Genomic DNA, 14,070 nt, shown 5'->3' with positions numbered 1-14,070 from the left:
GTGTCCAAAGGAAATTGGCCCTCATATCCCTAGTGTGATGGGATTGTGTCTGCAGTACATTACTTATGACCCAAATTACAACTATGACAATGAGGAGGAGGAGGAGGAAGAGGAAGAAATGATGGAAACGGAAAATGGAGAGGATGAAGAGCAAGGTGCCTGCTTGTGAGGATGATGATGCTTAGTTGATCTGTTGACATAGAACTCAAGAAGTCCAGTTGTCTGCTTCCCACTCACGCTATGTGGCATCACCTTCTTCCTCATGATGTCTGCATTGACCCAAGTTAGCATACAGCTGCTTAGTTTTGCCAGTGCTGTATTTATAATGATTTCCAAGCCGAGGGCTTTACTGTTGTGTTTTTCTCAGTCCGCATGTCACTGCCCTCTCTTACCGTGGAAGGATGATATTTTCTAGAACTAGCCTGGCAGACAGCAAGAATGAAGAGCTGCTGCCTCTGCTGTTGGGAGTGCATGTAGGTGTCTGTCACAGTGTGGCCACAGTACTCCAGCACTGGTGGATCTCGACTAGCTGCTGCTCTGCCATTGTGATTGCCCAGATTCAAAACAATTCTCTCAGAATGCCAGGATAAATGATGCTCCGATGTCCATTTCCAGCAGCGGAGTGAGGTTATTTTATATACACATTATAAGCAGAGTGGCATCAACTCTATCTACACAACAGCTGGGAGTGTACTTCCCAGTGTGAGTAGGCAGACAACACTGGCTCTGCTCAGTCTGACTGGTGGCATAGGCAGCAACTCAGGGTGGCCACTTGAGTACATGCCCAGAAGGGCAGGTGGGATTGTATCCAGGTAGCTAGCCTGAGCCACCACTTGCATTGCTGCACCCACACAGCTGTTTTAAGGTATGAGTGTAGCCCACACATGTAGAGGGGTGATTTGCTCTCCCATGTAATGGCGTGTAGGTCACTTCCACAGAGAATGAGTCTCCTCTACAGCCTTAGCTGAGAGCCAGCTGGCTTTTAAGTCAAACTGTAGAGGCCCCTGCACTAAGCTCCGGAGGTCCCAGGTTCAAGTCTGTCTGTGGACTGTGACGCTAGCTCAAGCTGAACTAGTGCATATCTGTCTATCCAAGCTGAAAAGCATCCTCCCAGCTCCCTTGTAGACCATCCCTGTGGCTCTTGAGCACTCCCCTGATGGTCTTTTACTTAGCTGGTGGAATTGATGTCTTTAATGCAGCAGTGTGTCTGGATTCCTGCCCCTAGGGATTGTGTAGTGCTCGCACCTTTTTGTTCGCCTGTGAAGAGGGGAACTCCTGTTTCTACTAGCCAGTAATTTAAGAAATCTTAAATACAGCCTGCTGAGGCACTGCACATCAAACTAATACCCAAACAGAGCAATGTAAAATAGTGACAGTAAATATAATCCTAAAAATCCAAATCAAAAGCCTTACCAAAAAAAAAAGTCTTGCTCTTTTCAGGCTGACACTAGTTACAACTGACACCGCCTCCTATCAGGTCTTTTTCAGTAGGGATTTTTTTTAAAAAGGCATGGATGAAGGATAGCTCGAGGTAGGTGTGTAAGGAGGAAGTTTCATGCTGAGATGCAGGCCATATCAGTCGTACACTTAATACATTTCAGGCACTGAGTGAGTTCCACAATGTACCAGTGTGGTTGCTGCACACAGTGGCATGGCCAAGAGTAAAAGCTAGAATAATTCAAGTGGAAAATAAGGCGCAAATGTTGAATGGTGAGAGTAGTTAACCATTGGAACAGCACACAAAAGGATGTGATACCCTTTTACCACCTGGAACGGGTGGAGCAGGATGCCTCTCTAAAAGAGGTTCTCCTGCTCATCCGCTGATCGTGAAGTAAAACGCAGGAGTTGTGGAGTAAGGTCACTTCTGGCCTTAAAATAAATTGAGCACAGGACCTTATTCCCCCTTTAAAACATAAGTCCTTGCAGTGTGAGTGAGAATGGCCTCTCCAGTAGCTGTAGTTAACATTAGTGAGTCTTCAGCCACTAGAGGTCCACAGGATCTGACACATGGGCTATGTTTACACTGCAGAGCTATTTCATCTATGAAATGCACCCTGTATTTCAAACTATTTTTCAAAGTACTAGGCATGCTATTTTGGAAAAATCCTGTACACCTCATTGCAGGAGTCAGGGATGCCTCGAAATAGTGCAGTATTTCAACACTGAGCACTGTGTAGACAGCACCAAATGCTGAAATGACCTATTTTGAAGTTACTTGGAAATAGGATACATAATTTGCATAGCACAAATTGCATATCTTATTTTGAGTTAAGGGCACAGTGTAAATGTAGTCATGACTCAGTCAGATATTTTATCCTCCTTGGGGCAGTAATGACACGTACTATCCACTATAATATATGGGTTCTGATGACTGTCTGCAGAAATTGTCCAGAATAACTTAAATCTGATTTTTTTTTCCCCCTCAGAAACATGGTATGTATTGACATCCGTTTATCTTATATTAACTTTGAGTTCCGTAGGAGGAGAAATAACATGAGAGAGAGAGAGAGTCTGGGGCGTGTGGTGAGTCTCTTGTAATGCGGCTTGTTTTTTCCAACTCTCTGTTTGCAGAGAGTGATGATGAGTACAGTGATGATGATGATATTAGCTGGAAAGTTCGCAGGTCTGCAGCTAAGTGCCTAGAAGCCATTGTCAGTACCCGGCATGACCTCCTTCAGGATTTCTACAAGACTCTCTCCCCAGTTTTGATAGGCAGATTCAAGGAGAGAGAGGAGAATGTCAAAGCCGACATCTTCTGTGCTTATATCTCTTTGCTGAAGCAAACACAGCCCATACAGAGCTGGCTCCAGACTTCAGAGGCAGGCAGCAAAGAAGAGATACCCCTTACCATGCTTCAGAACCAGGTGAGTGGGGAAAATGGTAGAGCAAATTACTCTTAATAGGAATAAAAAAGAACTGGAAGAAGTGTCATGAATAGATGTGTGCTCAGCCTGGAAATGTGCCCCTCTGAACGATCATGTCTTTTAATAAAATTACAAGGAAGATGGAAGGCTTCTCTTTCCTGCTGGTTTGATTCTCAGATTTATAGCCACATTTCAGATGAGCTGTTTTCATGTCCTCAGACCACTCCAGATTTTCAGTAAGGTTGTAAAGTTAACTTAATGTGATGATCCGTGTCTGCGCATGGAATGGTTAATGTATTTTCCAGCCATGTGGAGATACTCTACGACAGGCGGAGATATAACACAACTTTCAAGCTGTAACTGAGTGCTGGTGTGGTGGAACTTTGTGTAGCTGGAATAACGTAACTGTTACCTCACAGGGCATTGTGTGAGAGGCCATCCCAAAGTGCATTGTGCCATATTGAAGATCAACTGTTTGTTGTGCCAAAGCCAGAAGCAGAATGGGATATTGGCCCATGTTTATCCAGAATGCACTCTTATTGTGCAGCACTCTGGGAGGGGCCAGGCTCATTGAGCTGTGCCAGGAAGATACTGTGGTTTTAATGTGTTGAATCCTGCATACAAACTGTAACCCTGAGTATGTCACCTCCAAGTTAATGGCTATACGAATGTATCCTAGCTTCATCTCTACCATCTACTGTAGGTTACAGTGGAAATCCATGCTAGCAACTGGGCTACAGTGCATGGTGAATTCAGGTCAAGCATTGTCCCAGACTAGGTAAACTGGTTTCAGTGCCAGTGGGGTGAGACTGTTAAAATAATTGACTCGTGGAATTGTACTTAAGCATGGGTGAAAGGACTCTTTGACACCAGGATTGTGTCTACACTGACTCTTCGTGAGCTATCTTCCTCTGTGCAGCTCCCCAGATGTTAACAAGAGTAGGAGGGCAAGTGTAGTTTGGTGCAGTAATTCAGAGCAAGTCTGGAAAACATGTTGATCAAAATGCTAAAAGCTCTTCAACAGTAGTTCTCCCACTGTCTTTCTCATGAGTGGAAGCGCAATAGTGGAAGGTTTCCCAGTTAAACACTAGAGTAGATGAGGGCTTGGAGGGGACAAACGCTGATATAAGCAGACTTTTAGATCAAACAACTCAATGAGCTATACCCTGACAAAAGCATTTTTTAACTGCCTGGTTCAGCAGTTTGGCTCTAGCTACCCAAACCCAACACTTCTGAATACTTTGACATGTGCTTCTTCACAGCTGGTAGACTTGGTTAATTTCATAGCATAGCTAGCACCATGGTGTTTAAAGGCTGAGGCTATTATGCTCAAGGACAGTTTCCTTAACCATTGTAGACAGGGACCCTTCCATCCTGAGATCCATGCTAGGAAAGCTGTGATTGATTGATTCGCCTTCCATGCTTCCACAGTAGGATTCTCACAAAAAAAAAAATCCACATAGGATCAGGAAGCTAAGCTAGAACTGTTGTACCAACAGCTGTTTCAGCTGAACCATTTACACTATGCTAATCACAGTATGGCCACTTAGTGATTACCATGACTGTTGGTAGGTCACAGGAGGCGCATGATACGCTGGAAGAATATTAGGGTATAAAATGAATGTACTTTTAAAATTCGCTGTAGTGGTAGCACAGTGACACATTTGCAGTTGTTTGACTTTGGTAGCAGTAACAATTGTGACAGTTACTTATTCCTGGGCCCTCTGGCTTCTGTTCAGTCCACTGGTTCCACTTAAGGGCCTGTTGTCCTTGCTAGGATGAGGGGTGGTCTAGGGGGGAACCCAGCCCCTGCCCACTCATGCTGGGTTCCGGCCCAGGAACCCTGTGTGGCTGCTAGTGGGAAGAGCTGATTCCCTTGGCACAGTGGCTCTTCTCCCTGGGCTGCTTCCCCAGATGATTCCCCCACTATCTTCTCTAGGCTACAGCAGTAGCGACTCTTGATCTGCTAAAGCTCCTCACTCTCCATCTATGGTTTCTGGTGTTCTGATCGTCTCTTCTGCTCTCTCCCACTACTCCGGTCTCCTCACATCTCTCCACTCGCCTCTCACACTCTCTCCCCACCCTTCACACTGTGAAGGGCTTTTAAAGGCCTCTTATTAGCCCAGGCATGGAGTCAGCTGGGCCCGGTTATGCTGAGCCATCTCCCGCCTGGCTGCCTGTGATTGCCCTGCTAGTGCTCCACAGGCCATCTTGCTTGTTTGGGCTCCCTGTGCCCTGGCCCTGCCACACAATAAACAAAAAGTGTCCTGAAATGAAGCAAGAGCCACTGAGGCTACAGCCACACAGCCAGGTTATTTCAAGATAACAGCTGTTATTTTGAAATAACTTGGCTGGTGTCTACACAACGCACATGCTGTTTCGAAATTCAAATAGCGGGCATGATTTCTGAATCAGTAAAACTCATTGCAGGAGGAACAGCACCTGTATGGAAATAACTATTTAAGAATACACACCGTTAAGATACGGAATAGCGTTTATTTTGAAATAGCTGTTAGGGAATAAAAACTATACCCTGTCTTAACGGCACCTCTTTTGAAATATCTATCTTGAAATAGGCGCTATATGTGCAGACTGTGTATTTTAAAATAGCTAAGTGCTATTTTGAGATACATTTTGGCTGCATCTACACTGGCCCCTCCCTTTCAAAAGGGGCATGTTAATGAGGGAATTTGGAAGATGCTAATGAAGCACTGACATGACTATGCAGCACCTCGTTAGCATAACAGTGGCTGCACGCAGTTCAAAAGTGCCGCTTTCAGAGCACCTGCCTGAAACCCGATAGGAAGAAGGAGCTTTCAAAGTCAGAGGGACCTTTCAAAAGGCCCCCGTCTACACAGGTAGTGTGCATTCCGAAAGCAGCACTTTTGAATGCCACAGTAAACACTGCCTTTGTGTCTAGCAGCCCTATTTCGGACTAGCTATTTCGGAATATCTTATTTCAGAATGAGGCTGCTGTGTAGATGTAGCCTGAGTGGAATAATCTGTGCCACCCATACCTGCGAATTCCTGTGAAGGGATTTGCAGACACTGTGTTAGCACCTCCAGGACTGCCATTATGTAACATCCATTGTCTGGGGTGGCATTTGCTCCAGTTAAGCAGCTATATCGTTGTTCAGTACTTATATACTGCATAAGTATATCAGATTTAAGCCAACAGAAGTAAAATTAATTTCAAATACAGCGTATTGGCAGAGCATTAACACCATACTGGGCTGTGATCATTAAAGGAGCCATTAGCTAGTGTTTCATAATATATCTTTGTATGCTTGTGTTCTTGTAATCTATACTCTTGTGCATAGTTCACTGTGAGTTGAACCAAATAAATGTTAGAAGCAATGTTTCTTTTTTTTTAATGTTCTGAACTAGGCAAAAGGAATACTGTCAACATAATTTAGCAATGTAGGAATCGCCAGTACATCTAGCCAGTACTCTGTCTCCCAGAGTGGCCAGTCCCAGGTGCTTCAGAGGAACATGAAAGAAATTTTGTAGTCCGTTCTTACATAAGTTGCTCATGAGAAAACATCTTACTAGCTCACATCAGTCAATGGCTGTCTTTCACCCTGAAGGAGGAGGATTTATATCTGTTCCAAAGTATGGTTTTCTGCCTATTTAATGTAACTGATCTAAATAAATTCTGTATTTAAAAACAAAAATATCTTTATGGCTAATAACGTATACTGCAGTCCAGTAATTTTGCATGGGTGGGCTTTGCAGGAGCTCAAGAGGTCCACTTGTTCAGGATTGGGTCCTTATTTATTAACTCTGAAACAAATTTAACTTCTAGCCTACTTTTCACTTTTACCTTTTGTTCGACTCAGACCACTGAAAATTGACTGGTCAGTCTCATGGCTTTTTCTTTATTAGAGAAATACCCAAGCGGATAGCTGGGTAATGCTTCTGTGTTTTGAGACTGTGTCTCCAGAAAGGAAGATTTACCTTAAAACATTTTCACAGAATTATAAAACCTTAAAATATCTGCATAGAAGAGTTTACACAGGTGCCTCTTCACTCCACAGACACACTCTCAATCACTATTTACTCGCTAGAGTCTCCCTTTAATAAACCTCTGAATGTATTATTTTTGATTTGCTTTCTTTTCTCATGCTAAATGATTAATGGGTGTGGCTGTGCTAGCCTAGCTCTCTGTCAGAAGGGTTATGGTTTCCTTAATTTTTCGGTCTTGCTTTCTAAAACTACAGGTTCCCAACATAATCAAGGCTTTGCACAAGCAACTCAAAGAAAAAAGCATCAAATCGAGGCAAGGGTGCTTCAGTCTTCTTACAGAATTGGCCAGTGTGCTTCCAGGCTGCCTGGCAGATCACATCCCTGCATTAATGCCTGGTAAAACTGGTTTGTTGGCTGGGTGCTGGTAGGGAGAGGTTGTCTTGGGTTAAAGCTTCCACTTTCAGTGCCATAATGTTTCTAAATGATGTGTGTTTGTCTTCCCTACTTCTTTACATTTTTCGGATGTTTATAAACACTAAAAAGATAGAGGGGCTGCCTCTGCTGCCTTGGGTCAATTGATTTTGAACTCAGTATTGGGGCCATAGCTGTAATGCCTTCTATATCTCTTCAATCTCATGGAACATTTCAAAAAATGTTTGTGGGGGAAGTTTTTGTTTGCAGACCTACAAGGTTTTTTTGTCCATGTAAATTAGTGAGGGGTACTCCCCTAGAATGTTGAGACACTGATAACACTGAGGTCCTACCAAGACCTCAGGCTGGTCCTTATTGTAAATGTGTGCGGATAGTGCCTTTTCAATTTTCCCTGCCCCTGATCATCCCATGTCCTTCAATTCTTGTATGTTTACGAGAGATATGCATGACCTTTTTATAAACAAACTAGGGAAATACAGCCTAGACTGAGCTCCTAAAAGGTGGATGCAGAACTGGTTGGATAACCATTCATAGAGAGTCACTGACAGTCATGCTGGAAGGGCATAATGAGTGGGGTTCTGCACAGATCAGTTTGGGGGCTGGCTCTGCTCTAGATCTTCATCAGTGATTTAGATAATGGTCTAAGGAGTACGCTTGTAAAGTTAGTAGCTCATTCCAAGCTGGGAGCCATTGCAAATGCTTTGGAATGAGATTATAATTCAAAATAGTCTAGATAAACTGAACAAATGGTCTGACATAAATAGGATAAAATTCAAAAGGGACAAAAGCAAAGTATTCCATTCAGGAAGGAACAATCAGTTTAACACGTATAAAATGGGAAATGACTGGCTAGGATGGAGTACTGCAGAAAGGGATCTAGGGATCATAGTGGACCACAAGCTAAATGAGTCAGTCATTTGATATTGTTGGGGGGGGGGGGGAAAAAGCAAACCATTCTGGGATGTATTAACATGAGTGTTGTGAGCAAGAAGTAAATCTTTTGCTCTTCTCTGCACTGATTAGGCCTCAGCTGGAGTACTGAGTCCAGTTCTGGATGCTACATTTCAGGAAAGGTGTGGACAAATTGGAGAAGGTCCGGAAAAGAGCAACAAAATGATTAAAGGTCCAGAAAACATGACCTATGAGGGAAGACTGAATGAATTGGGTTTGTTTAGTCTGGAAAAGAGAAGACCACAAGAGGCCATAACAGCTTTCAAGTACCTAAAAGCTTGTTACAAGGAGGAGGGAGAAAAATTATTCTCCTTAACCTCTGATGATAGAGGAAGAAGCAATAGTCTTAAATTACAGCAAGTGGGATTTGGGTTGGACATTAGGAAAAAATTTCCTAATTGTCAGGGTTAAGCCCTGGAAGAAATTGCCTAAAGAGGTTGTGGATCTCCATTATTGGAGATTTTCAAGAGCAGGTTAGACAAATGCCTGTTGGGGATGGTCTAGATGGTGCTTGACTTTGCTGTGAGTGCAGGGGACTGGACCTGGTGACCTCTCAAGGTTCATTCCAGTTCTGGTATTGTGTAATTCTGTGACTACAGAAAATTGCTTTGAGGGTGGCAAGTGGAACTTTTTGGAAATACTTTACTGATGACCCATTTGAAAAACAACTTTCAGGCTGCATCATAGAAGTTCAATATGGAAAAGCCCCATTAGACATCAGTCTATCTCCCTGATAATGCAGAATTATTTTCTGAAGGATATTTTTGTAACTTTTTTTCCCCCCCCCAAAACCCAGGCCATTGAGCCACTCAGGCCTTGCTGGCAGGAGTTCCTGGCGTTTAGCCGGGAGTGTCCCTTTTGTTAATTTCATTTTATTATTTCTAGCCATAACCCTGCATTCCATAATAAATAATTCTGCCTCCTATCACCCTACAAATACTGACCAGTGGTTTTTATGGCTATTCAGTTAAAGTGCTTGTAAAAGATTTCTGTAGCTCTCCAGTGCAGCCACGTGGACTAGCTATGTTCTGACTTGCCACTTAGCTACTGTGAGAGTGCATGAGTGCAGAGTTGTGCCTGTACTAGGAGTTTTTACCATCACTGCTCTGTTGGTCAGGGGTTGATGAGCTCATTATCCCATATTAACATAGCTCTGCTGGGAAAAGAACCTAATGTGACTATAGTTATACAAGTTGAACCTCTCTAATCCAGAACTCTCTCAGCCAGCAACGTCCATAATCTGGCATGTTTTTTGTTAGGCCGACAACCACTTATCATGGGTGTGACCAAGTTTCCCATGGTCCCATAAAGTTTGTTTACAGCCAGTAGTCCTGGCTCTCAGTGTTCTATGCTCTTATTTAGCTGTAAGTTACCCTAAATGTCTTCTGAGAATCCAGTAAGCAGTGGAAGCATTGGTAATGCTGCTAGACAATATTGGCCTCCCACGGTCCAGCAAATTCTGTCATTCAGCACTATTCTGGTCCCAAGAGTGCTGTGCAAGGGAGGTTCAGCCTATACTGACGAAGCTGTGCTTCTGCCTCTGTAGAGTGTGTGGTGTGTGTGTGTGTTTGTTTGTTTTTCTTGTCAGGATGGCTTTACTATACTGGTTTAGTATAGATTTAAATGTATAGCTTAGTATAACTGTGCCCAGGATAGTAGTGTTGTTATCAAAATAGTATATTGGTATTCCTGTACTGGTGGAAACACTCATAACGTAGAGTGGGGTGGAGCAAAAGAATATTTTGATTTTTGTATCCAACTATTTTAATCTTTAAATCATTTGAAAAATAAGATATATCAATGTCTCCCCTGAACAGGTATTATTTTCTCCTTGACTGATAAATCCAGCTCCTCCAACATGAGGATTGATACACTGTCTTTCCTTCATGTTCTTCTTTGCAACCACCCACCAGAAGTATTTCATCCCCATATTAAGGTGCTGCTACCTCCAGTTGTGACTTGTCTTGGAGACCCCTTTTATAAGATTACATCAGAAGCTTTACTGGTCACTCAGCAACTTGTGAAAGTTATTCGACCCTTGGACAAATCTTGTGCATTTGATGTCAAGCCTTATGTGAAAGATATCTTTTCTGGTACTCTAAAGAGACTGAAAGCTGCTGATATTGATCAGGAGGTGAAAGAACGGGCCATCTCTTGCATGGGACAGATTGTCTGCAACCTGGGAGACCATCTAAGTGGTGATCTCCCACCAACCTTGAAGATTTTTCTAGAAAGGCTCAAAAATGAAATCACCAGACTGACAACAGTGAAAGCATTAACCTTAATTGCTAGTTCTCCACTGAAGATAGACTTAAGACCTATTCTAGGGGAAGGATTCCCCATTCTAGCCTCCTTCTTGCGAAAGAATCAACGTGCCTTGAAACTGAGTACACTGACAGCTCTGGACATATTAATTAAGAACTACAGTGATAGCCTCAAGCCTGCTATGATTGAGTCCGTGCTGACAGAGCTTCCCGCTTTAATTAGCGAGAATGATTTGCATGTTTCTCAGGTGGCTATTGTGTTCCTTACTACCTTAGCAAAGGTTTATCCATCTTCCTTATCCAAGATAAGTGGTTCAGTTCTTTCTGAACTCTTTCACCTTGTCCACTCCCCTTTACTACAAGGAGGAGCATTGAATGCCATAATAGACTTCTTTCAAGCTTTGGTTATAACAAAGACAGCCAATATGGGTTATGCAGAACTGATGAAACAGCTGACTAGCCCCATCTACTCCAGTCCTGGTGTGGCATCTGTGAATTTGCATAAACAAGCCTATTACTCCGTAGCCAAGTGTGTGGCAGCCCTTTCATCAGCATGTCCAAAAGAAGCCACTAGAGTAGCAAGCCAGTTTATTCAAGATGTGAAGAATCCCAAGTCCAGTGCTGCTGTTAAAGTGCTCGCCTTCCTTTCGCTGGCAGAGATGGGTCGCACCATGAACTTAAGTGCTCAGAAGGAGCTCAAAGCAGTCATACTGGAAGCATTTGCTTCTCCCAATGAAGAGGTGAAATCAGCAGCTTCCTATGCTCTGGGGAACATCAGTGCTGGAAATCTTAAGGAATATCTTCCCTTTATGCTGAAGGAAATTGGAAGCCAACCCAAGAGACAATACTTGCTACTCCATTCTTTAAAAGAAGTCATCAGCTCCTCCCCAGCAGATGGCCTTAAACCTTATGTAGAAGATATTTGGGCTCTGCTTTTCAACCACTGTGAATGCACAGAGGAGGGGACCCGAAATGTAGTTGCTGAATGTTTGGGAAAACTGGCCCTAGTGAATCCATCCCAACTGCTGCCCAGGCTGAAAAAGCAGCTGTCATCAGGTAATGGGAAGGACAAGCATTAGCATGCTAAAAGGTCTGGGGAAATGCTTTTGTTCACTGCATAAAAATCTCAGAGTTCTATCTTTTAATAACAATGTAGTACATGTGTGGTGGAGGGACGAAAGCCAGGTCGTGGAGAGTATTAGCCAAAGATTAACCAAAACAAGTGTCTCTGAAGGAATGCAAAGTTGCCAGGCATGGTATTAAAGAGGATGTTAAAAGACTAGGGGGCTGTGTGACAAACTGTTTTGGAGGCAAGTGTTCAACATGTGACCTGATCCAGATGGCAAATTCCCTATTCTTTTATCCCTTATGCAAAAAGAATCATTAGGCTTTCTAGACCAAACACCTGAGAAGAGCATACTGTTTAAATGTACCCACACTTTTTGTGTTCCCTCTTTGTTGCAGGTTCTCCATATGCACGTAGTACAGTAGTAACTGCAATCAAATTCACAATTTCAGATCAGCCTCAGCCTATTGATGTACTTCTTAAAGGTTGCATAGGTGAGTTTCAGTTCTTACAGAACTCTTATGAGGGATGGTACCTTATCAGTTGACCTACAACTGCTACATTTTGTATTGCAAGTAATTTTTTTTTTCCAGATTAGAGACTATCTAATTTAACCCCAGAGAAATATAGAGGGAAGAGATCTAGAGTTCCACACTAAGGTTACAGAGAAAATCTTAGTAAATGTTCTGATCGTTCCCCTTCAGACGTGTGTCACTCACTAATGGAAACAGTGAATTTAGTGAAGAATGAAACTCCATGATACTGGCTTCACAGACAAGTGTCTTGTAAAATGTTTCTTAGATTGGACATGCATCTCCACGTTATCAGAGAGAAGCTGGACTAAGCAACAACTCTGCTTCAGAGACATTCTAAGATGAGCATCTTAAAGAAACTTCCTTTAAAAATTTAAGGCTTCTGCTTGAGCTCTCAGATGAAGTCAGTAGTGGCTAGCATCACACTGGGATTTCTGTACCCCTGATGTAGCCTCTTGTTTCAGTTTAAATCCTATCCCATAAAAAGGAAGGAAAAAAACGCTACATGCATCACTAAATGCTTTTTCTCTATAGCTATTTTTAATAGTGAATAAGGTTTCTTCATATCCTGGCTCCTTCAAATATGTTATGTTACACTTTGTGGATCAGCAATAATAGGTAGATTTTGGAGAACTACTAAAACATTGCATTTAATGTTATCAAACAAATGTTTATTCTCTTGTCCTGCAGGTGACTTCTTAAAGACTCTTCAGGACCCTGACTTGAATGTTCGACGTGTTGCTTTAGCCATGTTTAATTCTGCTGCTCACAATAAACCTTCTTTAATCCGAGACCTGCTGAATACTGTCCTACCCCACTTATACAATGAAACTCAGATCAGAAGGGAACTGATACGGGAGGTATGTAACTAGCATTGCTGTTGTATGTGACTATCTTGGTCAACATGGAATTGACATGAGTATGTTGTGATGCTCTGATGTGCCAATAGTTGGGTGGAATCCTTGGGACTCAGGTGGGTGGGAGAATATATATTCGGCATTAAAATGGTAGTCCAGATGTGGCATTAGGGAGCCATCATCACTGTTAGTGAACAGATGTATCATTTGTCTCCTTTTAAGGTAGAAATGGGGCCATTCAAGCACACAGTGGATGATGGCCTTGATGTGAGGAAAGCTGCTTTTGAGTGCATGTATTCATTGTTGGAAAGCTGCCTTGACCGACTGGACATCTATGAATACTTGAACCATGTGGAGGATGGACTAAAGGATCACTATGACATTAGGGTGAATTCCTTTCCTTAGCTGTTCAAGAGTGATGTGAGTAACTGGTTTTGACCTTACTTAGGTCAGTGGGTGCCAGCGCTCAGATTGTGCACAGGTATGGTGGCGCAACCGTCTTTTTTTTTTTTTCTAGTACCTAGACTTAATCTTACTGGGAAAAAGAAGTTACTATTACAGTTGTTGCCATGACTTTGAAAAGATAGCCCAAGTGTAACCAATGTACTGATGTGTGCATTGGTTTGCCAAATCTGAAACCTTGGCTCTGAAAGGTATGGCAAGACAGTCAAGCAAGAAAGCTGTATCTATTTTAGAAAAAAAAAGACCTGGTTTAGAGGGGAAGTGAAAGCAGTGATAAAGTATAATATGTAACAAATGTCAGAAAGGGGTATTTGATAAATGCAAACACATAGGTAATTATAGGCCTGTCAGTCTGACATTTTAAACCTGGGCAAGATAATGGAGCAGCTGATATGGGACTTGATTAATCAAGAATTAAAGAGAATTAATAAAATGTGAATCAACATGAGTTAATTAAAAATAGCTTGGCAGGTTCTAGCATACTTTTTAAAGTTGGATTACAAGTTTAGTTGATGATAAAGATAATAGCGTTGATGATTTTAATATAGCTAGTGTCTGTACAACATTTGACTTAGTGCTGAGTCGCATTTTGATTTAAAAAAATAACTTTAACGTGGCACTCATTAAATGGAGTAAAAGCTGGCTGATAGGTCTCAGGATATTACAGTAAATGGG

The 14,070-nt window shown here is 42.4% G+C and overlaps 1 protein-coding gene across 1 annotated transcript in view; it reads left to right on the top strand.

The window, feature by feature from the left end:
- The window catches only part of LOC142019323 (cullin-associated NEDD8-dissociated protein 1-like), a 31,761-nt gene that overhangs the window by 13,117 nt on the left and 4,574 nt on the right, over window positions 1-14,070 (top strand). Inside the window, exons 7-13 of the mRNA XM_075006044.1 lie at window positions 1-155; window positions 2,572-2,864; window positions 7,085-7,226; window positions 10,031-11,533; window positions 11,942-12,037; window positions 12,767-12,936; window positions 13,156-13,320. Of these exons, the coding sequence (XP_074862145.1) occupies window positions 1-155; window positions 2,572-2,864; window positions 7,085-7,226; window positions 10,031-11,533; window positions 11,942-12,037; window positions 12,767-12,936; window positions 13,156-13,320 (2,524 nt within the window). The remainder of the gene's footprint in view (window positions 156-2,571; window positions 2,865-7,084; window positions 7,227-10,030; window positions 11,534-11,941; window positions 12,038-12,766; window positions 12,937-13,155; window positions 13,321-14,070) is intronic.

Source organism: Carettochelys insculpta, chromosome 11, assembly GCF_033958435.1.
Source record: "Carettochelys insculpta isolate YL-2023 chromosome 11, ASM3395843v1, whole genome shotgun sequence".
Lineage (NCBI taxonomy): Eukaryota > Metazoa > Chordata > Testudines > Carettochelyidae > Carettochelys > Carettochelys insculpta.
The sequence above is the reverse complement of the archived record's forward strand: the minus strand, read 5'-3'. Positions and strand labels throughout refer to the sequence as shown.